The following is a 21,596-nucleotide window of genomic DNA, read 5'->3' on the forward strand; positions in this document are numbered from 1 at the left end:
GCTTCCTGTGTTTTTCTGTACACTGAATACTTCTCGAAAAATTTTCTACGTTTCTTCTCTCCCGGCCTCACCCCGCCCCAAAGAAAATGAGTTAAATCGTCATCATATATATGTCCAGATGTCGTGCAAAGAAGTTCCCAGCAAAGTTCAAAATCAAAGCAAACTGGGGAGATATTTGTAATAGATTCTGCCAAGAGTTGATCTCCCGAACATAGACAAAGCTCCTAGCCATTGCAATGAGAAAGGCAAGCCAGCACAGAGGTTGAAGTTTGTGAAAGCTCTTACATAAGGGAAGCATGAATGAGGTCAGCCTCATTCACCAGAGCAAAGCAAATCACAACGAAGATCCCATTCCCTCGCTACGGCGGGCGAAAACTCAGTTCTGACAACACAATAAGTTGGCCAGGCTATGGGCAGGCTCATTGTGAACCTTGATGGTCAGGTCTAGGGCCAGGGTGTGAATGAAGGTCCACACATCCTATGTCTAAATATTTACAATTATGAACCAAGCTAGCGAACTATTAAATCCACTATGTTCTGTCTTCCTGGGTTGCCGAAGCATACCTTCCTGATCACTGGGAAGGCCACGCCCCAGCTTAGAAAGTGGCCCGCTCCGCACCAGAAGCATGCCCAGCCTGTGGCCACAGCCTGCCGCCTTTGCTTCTCGGGCCAGACCATGGGGGCCTCAGGCTCACCTGTGGAGACTTGCAGCCCGCATCTGGCTCTCGGGATGACAGGGTCTGGAACATGGTCTGGGCACCACCTGGACAGGGAATTCCAGAGGCCCGGACGCTGAAACATGGCATCCATGGGGCAAGTGTGGAAGCAAGGGGGCACATCCCCTGGGCCTCATGAACTTCTTACCCTAAGAGCCAGAGTCTTAGAACACAAGAGCTCTTTTTACCCCAGTACAACAGTGGAATTGACTATGGGGAGGGCAGGTACTCCCTTTATTCCTCAACATTGCTAACCAAGTAAAAAAATATTAAAATCCCATGGAAGATGTTTTGGCAACAATAAGTGAAATTTAAAAATGCATTTACTCTTTGATCCATCAATCATTGATATTAAACTTATGACAATGTAACCAATACCTATCTGCACATATACAAAAGTATACATGTACACACATTATTCATTGTAGCAATTAAACATTGGTAGTGTCGATCCATAGAGAAATGTTTAAACGATGCTACACACACAGTGGGAAAAGAATGAGAAAGTTCTCTCTTCAGATGAAAAGACAGATGTTAAAAATAGCACAAGGGAGAAAGACTCATGGTGCGAGCAAACATGCTACGTTTATACCTCGTCTCTGACTGTTAGTTTGGAACCCTGGGCCTATTTCCCCAAAATGTCAAAACTGAAATGAAATGAAATATAGCCAAAGGAAAGGTGTGTGCCACGTGGAGGACTAGAGTTGAGAGGCTGTGCCCCCACTCAGCGCAGGCTGCCCGGCGGGCAAGGTGTGGAGCAAGGCAGAGCAGGGAAAGCATGACGGGTGGCAACCATGGGAGCCCCCTGAAGGCAAGGGCTAGAGGGCTGCCCGTGGGACTCCAGTGAAAGTAAAATGAACTGTTTGCCAAGCACATCATCAGGAAGTCGGCTCTCGGGGCTTATTTCTTGTCCTCCCCGAGGTTTTAGGAAAGTCTCCTTTGGCAATCGGGGCCATGCCTGGCCCTTACGGTTTGGGTCATAATGATTCACAGGGAGCCCAGAGGTGTGGGGAATCTTTACACAGAATCTTCAAGGGGAAGGGATCCTGGGAGAAGTCTTTGAGTTGCAAGCACCAGCTTCTCTCCTGACCGAGAGAGGCTTCCTTCTGTGCTCAACGTGCAGGGTCCCACGCTGATTTTTACCAAAGCAATGGCCACGCTACAGTTCGCCCGCCCTGAGGAACCTGACCAGAGAGTACTTGATGTTTAAGACTTAAGCAAATTTAAAACAAAAACCATGTCAGCAAAAATTTGACCAGCAATCCAGTCTGCAGCTAAATGTACATTTTTCAAAAATAAGGATCACTCACCCCTTTCCCCAACCAGGCCAGTGCAGGAACCACTTTCTCCTGGGCAATGCACTGCAGGATCCGGGGGGCTCCATAGAGCCCCCCCATACAGGAGGCCAGAGACGAGATGTAGAGGCCCAAAAGGAACAGGAAGCCCACTAGAGACACCTATAGGAGAGAGAGCAGTTTGACTACTAGGCTGAACCCTGCCTTTGTCCCTTTCTGCTTCCCCAGCATGCACCCCTTCTCATCATCCCCTAAGCCCTCTAGATTCAACCTCCTGGACGTATTCCCAGTATCTCCCACCGTTGCCCCGCTTCATGCCCATTGCCATAATCTCCGCCCAGTCCACCATCACCTCTTGTATGAACCACATCTACCACAAAGAAAACGCACTGCTACTGAGTTGATTCCAACTCATAGTGACCTCACAGGACAGCGCAAAACTGCCACATAGGGTTTCTAAGGCTGTAAATCTTTATAGACGCAGACTGCCACATCTGTCAATTGGAGCGTGGCTGGTGGGTTTGAACCACTGACCTTGCCATTAAATGGAACACATAACCCATTAGTCAATGCCTCATAGCGATACTCTATCGTGGTTCTCAAACCGGGCCCACATTGCAATCACGTGAGGAGTCTATCAAAACAGATCATGTCAGGCCCCCGCTGCACACACAGCCCAGAGTGCGGGGGTCCTGCGGGGTCTCTGTCCCAGCGGTCTCCAGCCCCTGCACACTCAATGTTTCTGATCAGAATGATTTCTCTGCCTGCTGCAACTCTAGCCACATGTCCGGATCCACCCAGTGTCCACCTCTGAGTCTCTCGTGGCGCTTCAGGACCCAGTACAGCCTCACTCTCTCCGGCTCTCGTGCCCTCACGACGTGGGTTGCTGCAGAGCACTTCCACGTGTGGTCAGGATCGTGCCGATCATGTTATTGCCCTGGCGGTCTGGAGGCTTCCTTTCGGCAAGGCTCCTGTCTAAATCCTTGTATTGTGGGCATTTGACACAGATGTAGACATGCTAGAAAGACGAATGGGTGAGCCGACCGGTGAAATCCGGATGCGTAGGGCCCATAACGGAGGACACTGCTATTCTCTTTGATACCTACTTTTTTTTTTTTTTTTAAGCACAAGGGAAGACATGTATTGGAGCCCATACGGGAAAGCCTAGAGGTGTCCGGCACACCCTACTGTGTAGGCATGCCCAGCAAAGGGTCACACCATTCACTGCACCCCTATGTCCCAGAGGGACTCCCCTTGAGCCGAGCCCCAAAGCCCCAGACTGGCGGGGGGTGGGGACGATACCTACTTTTTTATAACTGTTTCATTGACACTTCATCCACATATCACACCATCCAATAGCTCAATCACATCAAGAAGAGTTGTACAAACCATTGCCACAATCAAGTTTACGACACTCTTTTTTCCACGGTTAAATCACTTTTAAAAGAGTTGTGTGATCACCATCCATTCTAGTGCTCCCTCCCCCACCGAGCACCCACTTTTAAAGGAGCAGCGTTGCAGCAAGGGGCTGTGGCTTCCCTTCATGCTTTGTCAGGGACTTGTGGGTCCCCCTCACCCCGCCAACCCTGACCTCCCGGTACTCACACGAAAGGCTCTTTGCCTGATGATCTGACCTGCCCTTCTCATTCGGTTTTATTTTAGGTACAGCTGACCAGAGTTCATTTATCCAAATATCACAGATGGGTCCTATTTCATTTTCAGGTTCGCCATTGACATCCTGTTCAACAAAAGGTCTCCTAACCCCATTTTTTACTCCGTCAGGCTGTGCTGAACTCCAGCCCCCCTTCCTGGCTCACAAATTAGCATTGGAAACAATCAGTCAGGACTCTTGGTTGGGGGGGAGGAAGTTTTTAACAAATACATTAGAAGGGCACTGGAGGTTCACAGAACCATTAAGAGACCAGAAAATTGGGGTTGGAAGAAAGCAGAGTCCAAGCCTGGTAGCACATCAGATTCTTGAACAGGAATATTGATCCAGTTGCTCCCTACACACTGTGCCTGTGTGTGCGTCCTCACCCTCCCGGAATCTTCCCAAGGAGCCCTGGCGGCGGGGGATTTGCGGGACTGCTAACCACAAGTCAGCAGACCAGAACCACCTGCTGCTCCACGGGAGAACTAGCAGGCGACCTGCTCCTGTTAAGGTGTGCGGCCTTGGACAGCCACGGGGACTGCTCGGCTCACTCGGACAGGACTGCTGGGAGTGGGCATGACTCAGCGACAGTGAGTTCCATTTTTCTTTTCATCTCCTTTCTTACACTTTGGGGATGTGATGGCTTAGACTAGTTCATGAGGCTGCAAAGGAAGGATCTGACACCACGGGCCTCTGGGAATGTTAAAAGGGGCGTCGGCCCTTTCCAAACCCCATGAACTCACATCCCTCGCTATCGAGTCAGTGCTGACACACAGTGCACCACCCTGTGGTTGTCCGAGACGGGTTCCAAGGCGGTCATCTTCACAGAAGTGGACCGCCCTGTCGTTCTCCTACTGAGCAGCGGTGGGCTGGAAAGGCTGGCCTTTCAGCTAGCAGCTCATTGTTTAACACTGTGTCTCCATCCCTCTCACTAAGCTGAGTCCAACTCATTGTGGCCCTACGGGACAGAGAAGACTTGCCCCTGTGGGTTTCTGAGACTGTAACTCTTTATGGGCACAGAATGCCTCCTCTTTTTCTTGCAGAGCAACTAGTGGTTTCAAACAGCTGATCTTGTGATTAGCAGCCTAACACATAACCCACTAGGCCACCGGAGACCCTTATACATTGCCGTAGACTCTGACGCATATGACCTTACAAGGTATCCTAGAAGATAAGAGGAGGATTGCCTGATTAGGTTTCCAAGACGATAAATTGCTACAGAAGCAGACTGGCACGTCTTACTCCCAGGTGGGTTCAAACTGCCGACATTCTGGTGAACCACCAAGTGCTTTAACCACTATGCCACCAATGCTTCGTTCAAGACCACAGCTAGGGGCGAGTAATCACTACCTTAGGAAAGATTCTCTCGAGAACCAAAATCAGTGAAGCTTATAAATCAACGCAAGTAAATTTATCTCAAGGAAACGGCTCTCGTGGCTGTGGAGGCTGGCAATTCTCAAGTCCCTCGGTCAGGTGCCAAGTCGGAGGCTTCTCCTGACTCATCTGGCGACAGAGGCCAACAAACCCAAGATCAGCTTGCAACGAGGCAGGCTGCGGGCTCAAGTCCAAGGAGCTGGAGGTCAGAGAATAATGAGCCAGATGCCAGAGGCAGGATCCAGTCCAAGCACAATGCTAGAGCTATGCCAGAAGTCCATAGAGATGAGATGCGGGTCCCCCGAGGAAATTCCCTTTCATCTGACAGGCTGTTTGCAGCAGACGTCATCACAAAAGTGGGTTCCTTTTCCAGTTTTCCTCATGGGGGATGACTACATTCGAACTGTCTGGCACTGAGAATCACGTTCCAGCCAAGCTGATATACAAACTTAGCCATCATCATGCCCAGATAGGGAGGCGAGCCGCTAAATGGACAAGACGTGTCCACTATACTCCAGCGCCCCTTGGCTTGGATTGCTGTTGTCAGGCACCATGGAGTCGGTTCTGACTCATAGCAACCCGTACACAGTGGGACAGAACACGGCCCGGCCGGGACCAGCCTCTAATCATAGCTGGGCTTGTGCCCATCATTGCCGTCCACATGTCAGTTCATAACCTTGAAGTCTCCCTCATTTCTACCCAGCGTCACGTACTTCTCTGGAGACTGGACTCTCCTGATAATATGTCCAAAGTCCATTAGACATGATACACGCGTCTTTTAAGGAACATTCTGACTGTACTTCTTCCAAAACAAGTTTATTCCCTCTCTGGCCCTGGTATGTATGCTCACTGTTCACGGTTCACAACCAGAGTTCAAATGGATTCATTCCTCTTGGGTTTTAAAAGCTCATTGCCAGGTTTTTGCTTGCATATAAAAGGACTTGAAAACACCATGGCTTGGGTCAGGCATACTTTCATCCTCCAAGAAACCGCTTTACTTTGGAGCACTTCAGTGGCAGACTTTTGGTTTACTTCTTCCAAAATACATCTCTTGATTCTCATCCCCACTAAATATCACCTCTTCAACTTCAAGAGCTTTGGGGGCCTGTCTCTCTTATTTCTGACCCTTCACTTAGCTGTTTGTTTGTTTTGACGGTTGTTGTTAGTGCCATTGAGTCCGTCCAATTCGTGGCGGCCCAGGAACAACAGAAAGAAGCACTGCCTGGCCCTGCACTGTCCTCACGGTTGTTCTATGTCTGAGTTGATTGTTGCAGCCACTGCGTTAACCCACCTTGTCAAGGATCCTCCTCTTTCACTGCTCTTCTACGTTACCAAGTATGATGCCCTTTTCCAGGGTTGATCACTCCTCATCGCATGTCCAAAGTATGTGGGATGGAGGCTTGTCTCCTCACTTCTAAGGAGCATTGTGGTTGTACTTTATGCCAGACAAATTTGTTTGTTCTTTTGGTAGTCCATGGTACATTCAGTATTCTTCACCATAATCCAAATGCATTGATTCTTCTTCGATGTTCCTTATTCAGTGTCCAACTTTCGCATGAATATGAAGCAAGTGAAAATTACGTGGCTCGGTATCTTCCAATGCCATTTTTTATTGGAAATCAGTCTCAGCCAATGGAGCGCCTGGATCTGGACCTCACAGCTGACAGCCAGCCACCCGTGTTCAAGGTCTTCCCAGGCAACACCACAGAGGAGTACAACCTCATTGTCATTGAGCGGGGTGGAGCGGCTGCCGCTGCTGGCCAGCCTGGAACCACTCCCCCGGGGGCCCCTGGAGCTCCTCCCCTACCTGGCCTAGCCATAGTCAAGGAGGAAGAGACAGAAGCAGCCATTGAAGCTCCCCCTGCAGCTGCTGAAGGACCTGAGACCAAGCCTGTGTTGATGGCCCTTGCTGAGGGCCCTGGAGTCGAGGGTCCCCGCTTGGCCTCACCCAGTGGCAGCACCAGCTCAGGCCTGGAGGTGGTGGCCCCTGAGGCTGCCTCAGCCCCATCTGGTGGCCCTGGTGCCCTGGATGCCAGCGCCACCATCTGTTGAGTCTGCCAGAAGCCAGGAGACCTAGTCATGTGCAACCAATGCGAGTTCTGCTTCCACCTGGACTGTCACCTGCCAGCTTTGCAGGATGTGCCAGGGGAGGAGTGGAGCTGCTCGCTCTGTCATGTGCTTCCTGACCTGAAGGAGGAGGACGGGAGCCTCAACCTGGACGGGGCAGACACCACTGGTGTGGTGGCCAAGCTTTTGCCTGCCAACCAGCAGAAATGTGAGCATGTCTTACTGGCCCTGTTCTGTCATGAGCCATGCCGCCCCCTTCACCAGCTGGCCACCGACTCCACCTTCATCCTGGACCAGCCTGGTGGCACCCTGGACCTGATGCTGATCCGAGCTCGCCTTCAGGAGAAGCTGTCCCCCCCTTATAGCTCTCCTCAAGAGTTTGCTCAGGATGTGGGCCGCATGTTCAAGCAGTTCAACAAGCTGACTGAGGACAAGGCCGACGTGCAATCCATCATTGGCCTGCAGCGCTTCTTTGAGACACGCATGAACGAAGCCTTTGGTGACACCAAGTTCTCAGCTGTGCTGGTTGAGCCACCCCCACTGAGCCTGCCTGGTGCTGGCCTGGGGGCCCCAGAGCTGCCTGGAGGCCCCAGCGATGGCCTCTGAAGCAGGTGCCCCCATGGCTGGTCTGGCCCTGCCCTGCCCCCACCCCATCCCCCTAGACCTCCTGGTGGCCTGGCTCCCACTCCCTGGTGGCCCTGACCCCCAGCTCCTTACAATATGGTTTTTACTTCTGTGGATTTAATAAAAACTTCACCAGTTAAAAAAAAAATCTGTCTTCACTATTCAGAACTTGTAACTATTTCAAGAAACTGACTTTACGTGGCAATTAAAGAGCAAACTTCAAGGTACGCAGTTCGAACCCAGAAAGATGGGGACTTCTCCTGTGAAGAGTGACCGTCTTGGAGACCCACAAAGAGCAGTTCTACCCTGTCTGGTAAGGTCACCACGAGGCAGAATCAATTCAATGGCATTGAGAGTGTTCCCCGTCACTGTGTGCTCTCTGAGAAAACGGTGTGATTTTCTGCCCAGCGACACACCACCACCACCATGGCTCATCTTGCCAGTGCCCCGTAGCTCCTTGAGGAAAGTTCTGTGAATCCTGCATCGTTATCTCCCCTCCCCACAGTCCCTAAGACACACAAGGCTGGCAGGCATCAATTAAGGAAGCTTCCTATCTTCACTCTGAGATGCCTTACAGAGCTGTTAGATATTCTGGGTCCATTATCAATCCCTGGTCTGGTCAGAGATGTGATTGTCCTATCTTCTCTACCATCCTATGACTGGTTTAAAAGTAAATAGGCCTCATGAAGGAATTTTATTAAAAGCTTTCTGAAAATCTAATCAGAGATCCTCCACTCTGGCTAAACCTACGACTCATCCCAGAGATTCTGGTTTAATTGGCACAGAATGGGGCAGAGGCAGTGCTGATTGCGCTCAAAAACCTTTCGTGCAATGCTGGCGTGCAGCCCGCATGTAAAACCGCCGCACATGTCCGCTGGATCCCTGGCCACCTCCTCTAAAGCTGAGAGGGAGAGGGAGTGTTGGTGTATGTGTAATGCCCCCACCACTCCCTTTTTCTCTATTGAAAGCCTATCCATTGAGTTAGAATGGAAATGACACCCCTCCCCAGCCTGGCACCCTTCTGGTGTTAGGACTGCCCTCAGGACCTTGAGTCCATGGTGCCATGGCAACATGATATGGTGACTTCCGTCTGTGGACAGACACCCCCCAGGAAACCTGCAGAACCTTTGGTGGGCTGAGATGGGGGTCGTCCAAGTTTAGTAATACCTTTATGTCCAATTTGTTATCTAGGTTTACAATGGTCTGCTCCCTTACCACTCTCTCATATAAAACTTATCCAGCCCATATTCCGAAACATAAATGGAATCCTAGACACGTTTTGAAAACTTGTCACACTTCATTCCCTGTCTCTCACCTGAATTCTCTCTGCTTGTCACCCAGCCATTCATTGAAGAAGCACTCAGTAAAGCCAGGCTGTATTGCTGGGCCGGTGCTGGGCCCAGGCACGCTTTACAGACACAGCAGTAACACTGGGATTCTGCTCTCAGGCTGCGCAGAATTTCAGCATTCCTTCTATTCACAATGGACTGCCAACGCGCTGACTGTGCCAGTGGGGGTGGAAGTGAGAATTTATTTGAGCAGATGTGTGTCAACAGTTCTTTTTCAAAAGATGGTGCCCTTCTGCCATCCGCCTGTTGAAGCCATCACAGAATGCGCTCTATCATTCCAAAATATTATCTGGGGTGTGAACTACCCTAATTTCTTTTTTCAACCACTGATATAAATAATCACTCCATTGCTCTGCTCTGGGTGTCTTATCCCAGCTCCCATCCTCAGCCAGGGAGCCCCATCCTTTCGCCGGCTGCTCCCCTGTGGGAGCAGGGGGATCTCGGTCACTAGGTCCCTCGGCCTCACCCAATCTCTGCGGCTCCTTGATTGAGAAGCACATCTTGAAATAGGTGTGATCCCAAATCTATCAGTACGGCAATGTCTTAACAAAGACCAATGAATACCAAGTCATGGCAACCGTATAGACAGAACAGAATGTCTTCACAGGCTTCCTGAGGCCGTCAGAGATTAGGAAAGAGGGCTGCCTCACCTCTTTCCCATGGCATAGCTGGTAGGTAAAAGCACTGATCTTGGGGTTAACAGCCCAATGTGCCACCAGAGAACCCTCGCATCTAACTCACCCACGGCCACCAAGTCTGTAACAACTCAGAGAGACCCTACGTAGAGTTCCCAAGGCTTTGCAAATCTTTATGGGAGCAGACGGCCTCATTTTTCTCCAGAGGAGTGACTGGTGGGTTTGAACCACCAACCTTATGGTGATCGGTCTCACACTTACCCAGCGGTGCCACCAGGGCTCCTTTGACTATCGCAACCAACCCTGGGTTTTCTCTAACATCCTATTTCCACAGAGACATGGATCTCCTAGTCCATCTAGACAGGGATCAAAAGTGAAAAGAAGCCCCACGGAGATTCTGGGGGTTGGGAAGCCAAATCGGTAGAAATCGACCAGAGAAGCTCCAGGAAAGCCCGAAAGAAGCAGGTCATTGGGGAAACATCCCAAACAGGCGGCAGCCATGGAAGATAGCTGCTCTGGGCAGAAAGCACGAGGAATGGGAGACTGGAAGCCCAGGAGATGTGGTGGTGAAGCGAACCCTCTCAGGAGTGATGAGTGACCTGCATTGCTGTCAGGATTGTGGGGAGCAACACACCTTCAGAGTGGCTCCCGGCTGCCGGCCGTCTTGGAGCGGGCACCGTCGTTCTCAACGCAGCAGGTCAAGAGATTGGGTTGCCGTGCAACACACGCCGCCCCCGTTTTCTAAGAGGAAGAGTACGTTTCTAGCGAGGCGCCCAACCCTAAAGTTTCCTGCTCTGGTTACCTGCACTTTTGACACGTGGGTCCTTCTGGTGTTCCTTCCTTGGCCACGGACTAGGATGGGGAGCAGCCCAGAGGAAGAGAGAGGGTTGCACTGAGAGATCTGGGCGAAGGAGAGCCAAGCAGAGAAGCAGGGCACACAGCCAAAGAAGTCCTGTGGGCAGGCTCAGCACCGAGGCCACAGTGAATGAGCGAAACCGAGGCGGACAGATGGTTAGAGCCCGATCAGGAATATGCAGCCATGGAGAGGAGCTCTCAGAGGTGCTATGACATGGATGAGCTTGAAAACATGCCAAGTGAAGGAAGCCAGACACCACAGGGAAAACTACTGAATGGTCCTGCTATGCGAAACCTCTCAAGCGAAAAAAGAAAACAAGCCTCGAACTCACTGTCAAGGAAATGCTGGCTCACAGGGCCCCTACAGGACAGGCGAGAACTGGCCCTGTGGGTTTGCAAGACTGCAACGCTTGATGGGACCCGAAAGCCCCCTCTTTCTCCTGAGGAGCAGCGGGTGGTTTCGAATTGGGGACCTGGTTAGCAGCCCAAGGAAGAACCGCTGCACCACGAGGGCTCCGTGCAAAATATCTACAAGGGGCAGACAGAGACGGAAGCAGAACCGCGGCTCCCAGGCTCGGCAGGAGGGAGGTGGGGAGGAGGACATGGGGGATGTGTCACGTAAGCGGTACTGTTTCTGTTCAGGGTGATGCAAAAGGGGTAGAAATCGATGACGGTGATGGCTGTGCCACACGTGTAACAAATGTGACGCCAGTCGGGATCAAACGCTCCCAAACAGTTACAATGGCAAAGTTCAAGATCTATTTTCCCCGAGTTGAATTTCTGAGGAAATCAAAAACAACATCAAGGGGTTTGGCTGGGTTGAGTGTCCTGAATCAGGAGGCCTGGGTACTTGTACTCTCCACCATCTAGGTCAGTGGTTCTCAGCCTCCCTCAGGCCGCAACCTTTTCACGCAGTTCCTCATGGTGTGGTGACCCCCCCGCCCTCCGACCATAAAAATATTTCCATTGCTACTTCATCACCGTCGTATTGCTCCTGTTATAAATCAGGCGACCCCTGTGAAAGGGTCATTCAACCCCCAAAAGGGTCTCGACCCACAGGTTGAGACGCGCTGATCTATAATGTGAACCTTCACTTGTTCCAGGCAGGTAGCGAAATCAGTTAAGGCCCCACTCCTTCCCTGAATAGAGTTACCTGCGACTGCAGCCAAGTCAGTCCCAAGGAGAGATGAAAGAAAAAGAGGCGTATTGGAGAGAACCTAGGGTATGAGGTCTTGGGCGGAGCCATCCTGTGTGGCCCCCTTTGGGGAGGGGCAGCAGAGACCAGGCTGGTGCTGTGGTGGGATTGCACTGGTTGGCTCTACGGCTATTCACGGACTTCCTGCATCCGCACCTGTTTGCCACAGAGAAGTGAGAACAGGCTCTTTCACGGTGTGGAGACTGTGGCTGTGGTTCGGTGACCCAGTGTGACAGAGTTAAGATCGCCTGCAGATCTTTATCTTCTGGTGGGTTTGAACCCGCCCTTCGAGTTTTATCTTCTTCTTTTTAAAATCATTTTATTGGGGGCTCGTATAATTCTTATCACAATCCATCCATTATGTCAAGCACATTTGTACATTTGTTGCCATCATCATTCTCAAAACATTTGCTTTCTACTTGAGCCCTTGGTTGAGTTTTACCTTCTTTTTCTTTGTACCAGAACATGTCCTTTGCTTTGTGATTCAAAAGGGCTTCGTTTGGGTGTACGTAGGTTTCTGACTGTGCTCGTGCCTCCGACCCTTTGACCACGGTTTCCTGCTCCTCAATCAGGAAAGCGTGCTGGATCCTGTCTCGGCGGATCCAGCACACACGGAACCACCAGAGGCCCTGCGGGCGTGAGTTTTGCTTTTGGACAACTGCACGAGAACTTTGGGTCTCCCAGCACGGACCTCGAAGTCGGCCTGGGCACATGTCACACGCAGATTTTGGTGCTTGACCAACCTTCTTTGTAGAAAGGTAAACAATTCTATGACCAGGGGTTCGGGACAGCCTGGTTTTGTTAGAGGCTGTAGGGTAGGGCAGCCTAAGCCGGTTAGCCAATGAGCCATTCAGAATGCCTCCACAAAGCGTCTGCACAAGAGACCCCAGAGCGTTTTCTAGGCTGAAGTTTGACAGGAGCAGGGGGCCGAGTCCTTCCATCTTGGAGTCCCCAGGTGGGTCTGGATCACCAACCTTTCGGTTCGCAAGCAAATGCCGCACAGCCGCACCACCAGGGTTTCCCGTGCAGCCTTTCCAACTGCACTCCAGGAAAGCATCTCATATCCTTTCTGAAACACACAATCTCCACCTCTCATCCCAGAGTGAGTATCAGGAGAATTCCCACGTGCTACTGCCAGGCCTGGCTTTAGCAGGTGTCCCCAGCTGGGGTGCATGCTTGTCTACCTGCCTGGGATAGGCAGCATTCTCTACAAGCTTCCCTCTGTCCCAGGCCTATAATTAGGTACGGAATTTCCACCCACAGGTTTTGTGTTGCTTTGGAAGATGCATTCACCCTTTCGCTACGTGGGGTCTTCCTTGGATGCACGGCTGCCTGCCTGTCCACCCACAATACTCATTCTTTACTTTGCCTGCAAAGCAGGGCGGGCGAGGAGCCTCGGTGCCAGGGCATCATTCTCCTCATTCCTTCCTGCCGGAGTTTCTAATGTTTGAAAGAATCTCTGTGGGGGTCTCCACCAGAAACAGGCCCTGGGCCACCTCTCGAAGCAGGTGGGGCTAGCTGGCCACCAGCGGATGGAGAGAAGCAGGAGCAGAGCCCTTTGGACAAACCGTCTTCATTCCGCTGCCCCGGGACGCCTCCAGCTTTGCTAATGCAGCCAAGCTATTCATTCCAGTGAGAGAGATGGCCCCTGGGAGTAACCCTCAAGGCCAGAGGCAGTGGACAGTGGATAGAGATAAAGAACAGACACTGATGCCGTCCCAGAGAGCACACTTAGCCCACGGGATAGATGAGAACACTGGGTGCTGGGAAGTGGTATCAGTGTTGCCGATCCCTGCTTTCAGACTAAGGTCAAGGCCTCCAGAAAACAAGCATCACCCTTCTTTTTGGGTCCACAGGCCTTGAAAAACAAACCTTTGCTAATGTGGAAACCAAGCCCCAATGGATCTCGGTGGGGCAGATTGCCCTGCTCTGAGTAGCGGCTGCCCATGAAGATCAAGCAGGACTGTTTGCACAAACCTCATGCAAAGAGACAGTGATAGCTTCTCCTAAAATTTAATCGGCAATCCTCAGGAATTAATTTAGCAAGAAGTGCTCACTCATGGACTAAATTTATGTCCTCCATCCTGAGAAGCTCAGGGTCCACTTTTCATCCGGAAACCGACAGGAAGGAAGGCGTGTTGGTCTGGAAATGGGCCAGAAGGTGGTGGCTTGTGAGTTCCTGTGATGCTAGAAGCTACACTGTTCATATTTCAAACACTCTCAGGGTCGTCCATGGAAGACAGAGGTCGGTGGCACTGCCAGACTAAAACAGACCAGGAGGAGAGGACCTCGAAGTCTACTTCTAAATATTGGCTAGAGAAAGCTTTCTGCATAGAAATGGAACATTGTCCGAGAGAGTGCCAGGAGACGAGCCTCTTGTGTTGGAAGCCCTTAAGAGAGCCTGAGGGGCCCAGCTGCTTCCTCAAAGTACAGTTGACCCGAATGATATGAAGGAGTGAATGCTTTCAGGACCTTCATTTCCTGCTTTGGCACAGCTCAAACTAAGGAGAAATACCTGCACATGATCGGAACATGCAACATACAACGTCTATTCTAGAAAAACTGGTCTCGGTCAAAAATTAGATGGCCTATAGAAAGATCAATATCCTAGACATTAACGGACAGAAATGGACTAGTATTGGCCATTTTGAATCACAGGGACAATTACGCCTGGAATGGCAAATTGAAGAGGACTAGTATCACATTCATCGTCAAAAGGAATAGTCAAAGTCCATCCTGAAGTACCACACCGTCAATGATAGAGTCATCGGCCTACAAAGTGATCAGTTAACATAACTATTACTCAAACTTACCTACCACTAATGCCAAAGATGATGAGTTTAAGGTTTTTATCACCTTCTGCAATTTAAAATTGACCAAAGACGCACTTAAACTGCATTGATGATCACTGATTATTCTTAGAATGAGAAAGTTGGAAACAATGGATGAGTTCATTGGAAAATATAGGGTCTTGATGACAGAAATGATGCTGGAGATCACGTGAAAATGTTTTGCAAGACCCACAACCTATTCAGTGAAAGTGCCTTTTATCAACAACATAAAAGGTTACTATACAGGAATCAAATCAACTATATCTCTGGGAAGAGATGATGGAGAAGCTCACTATCATGAATCAGAACAAGGTAAGGGGACAACTGTGGAACAGACCCTTAATTGTTCAACTGTAAGTTAAGGTTGAAGCTAAAGAAAACCAAAAAAAGTCCGTAAGAAACAAAATATGGTCCTTAAAGATTTGCCAATTTAGTGTAGAGACTATTTTGATAAAAGATTTGTCACCATGAACACTAAAGGCCCCAAACCAGACAAGGTGTAGGACGTTCAAGGGTCTCATTCACAAGGAAAGCAGGGATCACTGCGAGAGTTAAGCTTTGTGTCAACTTGGCTGGGCCAGTGTTCTCAGTGATCTGACCGCTAAGGTATAGTAATCGTCATGATAAGAAATCCCTGTGGGGGTGTGAGCTGCTTCCAATATTAGCGGATGCTATGGAAGAGCGTGGTTGCTTTTTAATGAGTCTGGCTTCTGCATCTGGCTAGTCATCTGACCTCTGGTCCTTCAGACATGAGGCAGCAGCCTGCTGTGTTGCCTGCTGTTCCTGAGAGTTGTCAGCAGCTTGCCATCTTACCTGTTGACCTTGGATTCATTGACCTCTGCAGCCAGAAGCCTGCTGTCTGAGTGCCATCTTGGGTTCATCGGCACCTGATACTATATGAGTCAGAGGGAGCCTCCAACCTGACCTTTGACCCACAGACGTGAACTTTCTCAGCACTGTAGCTATGTGAGCCATTTCTTTGCATGTATACAAACTGTTTCACTGGTTTTGCTTAAGATCATCACTAAAAGAGCAAAAAGGAAACGTTAAAAATAGATGTCAGAGGAAACTCAGAAACTTCCTCTTGAATGTACAGTAGCAAAAAGAGAGAGAAGATTTTAAGGAGAGGTCAGAGAAGACAATATAAAGTATTATAATGAAATGTGAAAGACCTGGAGTTAGAAGATAAAAAGGAAAGGCATGTTTAGCATTTCCTAAGCTGAAAGAAGAAAAAAAATCAAATCTTGAGTTTCAATACTGAAGGATTCAATGGGCAAAATATTGAATGACACAGGATGCATCCAAAGAAGACGGAAGGTGTTTTTAGGGCAGTGGGTGGGGAGGTATGATTTTCAGTATATCCAGGAAAGGTAAATCTAGAGAGGCAGTAACTAGATTAAGGTTATGACAGGGGAAGTGGGGAGGGGAGGGGAGGAGCTAAACATGAGTACAAGAATAAAGAAAATGTTCTATAATTGATTATAGTAACAATTGCATGACTTCTAAAAAATATATTTAAACCACAGAATCATATGGTTTGTGAATTATATTTCACTAAAAATTATTCTTCAAAGAAGATGGTAGGAGTCACAGTCATTGTACCAAAAAGAATTGGTCAATGGTCAATAATTTTCAGCTGCGAACATATGATCAAGAGCTAAATGGGACTGGAGGAATAAGTCCAAGCTATCCTGAAGGCACTGGTGGAAAGCAAAGCAGAATACCAAAACAGATGTTTCGGTGAAAGAACGAGATGCTAAAAGCACTCATAGGTCTATGCCGAGCCTTTGGGAACACCGATCCAATCCTGCGTCCATCGCAGAGAAAGATGATCCAAGAGAACACAGAAATCATTGAATACAGCTACACGCCGCAAAATTTTCCTGAAGATCATTCAAACATGCTTGCAGTAGTACATCAACGGGAAATTCAAGGTGGGTGCGGAGAAGAAATGCAACAAAGGCTGTTGTTGCCGATGTCACAAAGATTGGCCGAGAGCAGCGAATACCAGAAAGATGCTTACCTGTATTGTACTGGATCAGAACAAATTATGGACAACATCGCACACAATGCAAATCGCAAACAATTATGCTCATGCAGAACTTGTATACGGGAGGCAGGGAGCGGGGTGGAGAATAAACAAAAAGCTGACCAAGAGGCAAACAGAACAAGGGCTATATCGTAGCATTTAAAATAAGGACTGGTGTGTGTCCATTTGTAGCCTTCCCCCAGACTTCCTCGGTCGTAGGCTGATTAGTCAAATGATCCCTGAAGCTGGACTCGGTAAAGAAGAATGCGGCCTGAGAATGGAAGGAGGACGCATTCACAATGGGTAATATGCAGAGGGCACAACGTGTCTTGCTGAAAGTGAACAGGACTTGAAGCATTTAGGGATGGAGGTCTGAGACCACAGCCTTCAGTATGGCTCACACCTCAACCTGGAAGAAAACAAAACTCCTCACAGCTGGGCCAATAAGCAACAGAGAGGACATGGACTTGGATTCATGGTCAGTGCCCATGAAAGCAGCTGCGAAGAAATCAAATTCCTTACTGGACTGGGCAAATCTGCGGCCCAAGACCACTAAAGCAGCGGTTCTCAACCTGTGGGTCGTGACCCCTCTGGGCGTCCAACGACCCTTTCACAGGGGTCGCCCGATTCATAACAGGAGCAAAATGACAGTGATGAAGTAGCAACGAAAATAATTTTATAGTTGGGGGGTCCCCACAACATGGGGAACCATATGAAAGGATTGTGGCCAGAGGGAAGCTGAGAACCACTGTGCTACAATAAGGAAGAGCAAGGCTGTCCCTTTGAGAACGAAGGTGCACCCGCCCCAAGTCATGGCATTGTCAACCACCTGATAGGCAGGTGACCGCTGGACAAGAACTAAGGAAGACCAGAGAAGTGACAGTGTTGGTGACGAATACTGACTATCTCAGGGACTGGCAGAAGAAGGAAGAAACCTGTCTTGGGAAAAGTAAGACGTGCGGCTGGTAAGACTTCCCCTCACATACTTTGGGGATGTCATCAGGGCACGAGTGCTTGGGAAAGGACACGATGCGTGGCAAAGTAGAGGTAAGTAAAAAAGAAGACCACTCCCAAGAAGACAGACTGACACATGCCCGCGACAACGGACACACACAGCAACAATGGTGCGGCAGGTTCGTTCTTCTGTACGTAGGCTAGCATGAGTCAGGGCCAAATGAACAGCATCGATCAATAAAAGCAGGAGTTGGGGGAGGCTTGTGGACAAATGTCTGGAAATCCTTTTCTCATGAATTCTAGAGATGCCCAAAAAAATGTCCTTGCCTGTCCCGTGACCTCAAGCTTGCTAGCAAGGGGCACTGTGGAACGAGAGGAATTTACTAATCTTTTCGGTGCAAGATGCGGGTAGGCTCAGAAACAAAGCTGTCAGGGCAGAATGCGCAGGTCTACACAGTGGGAGCTGCTGAGATCTCCCTGGGAGAGTCAGGAAGGTCAGGGTTCTCAGGGGTAAAGCTTCCTCACCTCCCTCCTGCAGCCCCCTACTCCCTCCTCTCTTGGACCATCTGCCGCTTCCTTGCATCTTGTGAGCTGCACTTTCTGTTCACCGTGGATGGTAACTTTCTGGCAAAAATGGATGATTTGTTTAACTCAGAACTTTAGGTGAGCAGATTCTTGGTTGCTGTATTGGTGTTCGACATGAAGAGATGGTTGAGTTCCTACAATCTACTCACCTGCTATCTAAATATTATTACTTGTGGCTACGTATACAGAAGTAGAAGATAAACCTTTCCCATCCAGCTAGTGTCCCCATACTTTAGCCCTGGGCTGGAGAGATGAGGGGGCTTAAAAATTGCTGGGAAAAAACGCATTATCTTTCCATTCCATCTTTCTACAGACTTTAGGAAGCGTGCCGCCGCTCTCCCGACAGGACTAGCAAAGAGGAAGCTTCCATTGCTATGGAACCCCAAGTGAGCCTGCATACTGAGCTCTTCGGGCACGCAGGCCTCACCCACCTTTTCGGCTATTAAGAAGTCATAGCGGAGGGCCTCCCGGGTGCAGATGGCGCCAAGCAGGAAGACAAACACGATGTACAAAAACCACCTGTAAAGCCAAGAACAGAGTGAAGCTGCCGCCTGACCAGCACCCACCCCAGCCCCCACCTCATGGCAAACAACGTTGGTATCCCACGTGAATCCGCTTCAGAATTAACGAGAAAGGCCAGTCCTGACGGTCCGTCCGCTCAGTGGTCTGGGAGGGCATTTAATAAGGTGACCAGATGTTAACCTTGGTAAAGCGGGACAAAAGCGGGACACCATTGATAAAACTCATAGCCTGGCGAAATAGCCACATGGCAGCCGAAAACTGTCTACCCTAGCTTGTCGTGCATTCTTTCCAAAACTTGGGGCTTTTTTAAAACGCCACGGGAAAAATTGTTAAAAATCGGGACTATCCCGCCAAAAGCGGAACGTCTGGTCACCTTAAATTTATAAATAATTTATATCATCTCTAAAAAAGCTTCTGACCCCGCAAATAGTGCCATGGTTGTATCTTTCTTACATTAAAGGAGAAAACCCATTCACGTGGGTGTAGGGAGAGGCCCCAGGCCGGCAGTGTCAACCTGGAACTTCACGCCCCACAGTCTTCCCACAACAGACAAACAAGTCAGGGACGTCTCAGGCCTCTGGAGCCCTGCTCTTCTCTGGAGTGCAGGCAATGGAGAGTGGAGGGAAGGGTGGAACCAACTGGCAGAGCAGTGGCCTGGCTCCGCCCTCAAGATGCCATGTGATCTTAAACAATTCAAGATCCGTCTGAGCAGTCGCAGCTGGGTCAAACATTCCTCCCCAGCTGTGCAAAAGTAAGACCGTCCGATCCCAGCTTCCTCTGTTCACGTTCTCATTCAGCATGCTTTTCCCTTCATTGACTCGTGAGCCAACTTATTTTGTTGCCTTCATTTCCTTCCCAACTCTCAGAATTCACACTCACTGCCACTGAGTCGACTCGGACTCACGGTGACCCTCTAGGGCGGGGTAGAACTGTCCTGGTGGGTTTCCGGGGCTGTAAGTCTTTACAGGAGTAGAAAGACCAGTCTTCCTTGGTTTGGAACCGCTGATCTTACTGTGAACAACCCAACATATAACCACTATGCCATGAGGGCTCCTTATTTAGCATAAAATAAGACCGCTGCAATGCACCCGCTAGTAAAGTGTGCGACGTTACAATAAATTAAGAACAAGTCAGCCTTTGTGAAATGGGTAGATGAAGTTTTCTACAATATCATGGCCACCATAAGATCATGCACGTCCACTTTTCAGGAGCTTGTCCTGTGTGTGTTTTGGCGTGAACCTCTTCCCAAATAATGGGCTGAGGAGTGGTGGAGAGGGAACCGCACAAGGCAGGCGAGACACAGTCTCATGGTATGGAGGGAAAACAAATACCTGGTCAGAACAGACCCTAAGCCACGGTGCCTGCTGCTGGGAGCCGCTCAGCCTCAACTAAACGCGACGAAGGCCGGCCACACAGGAGTGGAGGAGGAGGCTCAGCTCGGGAGAGGAGGTTCATACCATGGTTCCTACTCTGCCTTTTCACACAGCATCTCATTGAATCCTCCACCATCGGTGAGATGCAAGAACTGCTAGGCAGAATAGGGACTGGGGCGGGGAGGGGGGTCTCCCCAAATGCCTGCAGAGGGCTACAACAAAGGGGGCTGCAGGGAAATCAGGCACCCACATTAGACACCTATGGGAAAATCCAGACAGAGTGCTCAACCGGAGACCCAGGTTGGAAGGTCCACCTGGGCACACAGAGGATGGACCAGCCACATGACATCACCCAGATGTGCTTAAATTCAGCCAGTAAGGTCGGCCAATACACTGAACCAGGCCTCCCCAGCCAGCGGGGAGAAAGGCACGCTGTGGACAGGACAGGCCCTCTTTCTCTCTCTCTTGCCCCCTGCAAGCTGAGGGTGCGTGTGCCAGCCTGCGTGCCCTCTCGGCCTCTGGGGCTTTCCTGGATCCGAACACGTGGCCTTGTGCTCCGCTTCCTGTCTTCTTTCCTTCCACATGGTTTTCGCGTGCAGCCCTGAACTCCCGCGTGGTTCCCGCGACGACGCAGAAACAGCGGGTGCTTTTTGAGGCTATGCTACCTGAAACTTCCCTTTCTCTCATCAAAGTCACTTAGATTCCAAAAGCGCTTCTGCCGCTTGGGTTCTTTCAGCGTTGCGAAGCGAGGACCGTAGTATCCCAATCCAGAAACCCAACGGTACCGGTATCCTGATGGATGCCACAGCCGGGGAAGCTGAGGCGCTGAGAAGTGAGGGAAGGGCTGTGTCAGACAGCCAGTCCGCCGCAGAGTGGGGAGGCCCGTCCTAGTCCGTTTGTTGGCAGACGTCCCACCTCTAGCCTCCTTCCAAAGATCCTGAAACTCAATGGTTAAGGGGGGGAAATAATCCCAAAGTCCAAACTGGAGCTGGGAGGGAAGGGGCAGGAGGCGAAGGAAAAAGCACAGAATGGATTGGGGATCTGTGATCCATGTTCATGCCATCCCTCCCCCAGGCAGCATGCCTAGGCAGCGAGGCTGAACCCACCAGACAGGAATTTTCCAGGGCTAGGGAGTGTTAAAAGGAGGAGAGGAACATGAAATGGGCCGGTCACAGTCGGGCACTCTCCCCTCCACTGCCAGGCGTTTTCTCACCCTCTCGCCAACTTACGAGATGCCAACCGCTGCTAGGGAGCCCAGGGGGATGCTGGCAGCTGGCTCCCTGAGGTCGCCCCCCATGTTGAAGCCGGCCATCACTCCTGAGAGACAGACAGATAAGAGAGGGGTGAGGCAAGGTCCTATCCGAATCAAGGTGCCCCCCCCCTTCCCCAACCTCTTCCTCCAAGGACTGCCCCTGGAAGCCTTCCAGGGTCAAGCCCTCCCATCTGCAGTTCTGCAAACAGGCCGCTTGTCAATCTCCCCGGACAACTGGGGAGCATCCATAAAAGGGACCTATGTGAACCAGGGGGTGCTGGGGAGAAAA

The 21,596-nt window shown here is 50.2% G+C and overlaps 1 protein-coding gene across 1 annotated transcript in view; it reads right to left on the reverse strand.

Moving 5' to 3' along the window:
- Positions 1–21,596, reverse strand: part of SLC12A8 (solute carrier family 12 member 8) — a 161,967-nt gene that overhangs the window by 38,813 nt on the left and 101,558 nt on the right. Inside the window, exons 5-7 of the mRNA XM_013007141.1 lie at positions 21,285–21,372; positions 18,592–18,679; positions 2,027–2,173 (exon numbers count right to left, since the gene is read on the reverse strand). Coding sequence (XP_012862595.1) covers positions 2,027–2,173; positions 18,592–18,679; positions 21,285–21,372 — 323 coding nt within the window. The remainder of the gene's footprint in view (positions 1–2,026; positions 2,174–18,591; positions 18,680–21,284; positions 21,373–21,596) is intronic.

Source organism: Echinops telfairi, unplaced genomic scaffold (genome assembly GCF_000313985.2).
Source record: "Echinops telfairi isolate 266 unplaced genomic scaffold, ASM31398v2 ScPeMD7_17;HRSCAF=63, whole genome shotgun sequence".
In the NCBI taxonomy this organism is placed as follows: domain Eukaryota; kingdom Metazoa; phylum Chordata; class Mammalia; order Afrosoricida; family Tenrecidae; genus Echinops; species Echinops telfairi.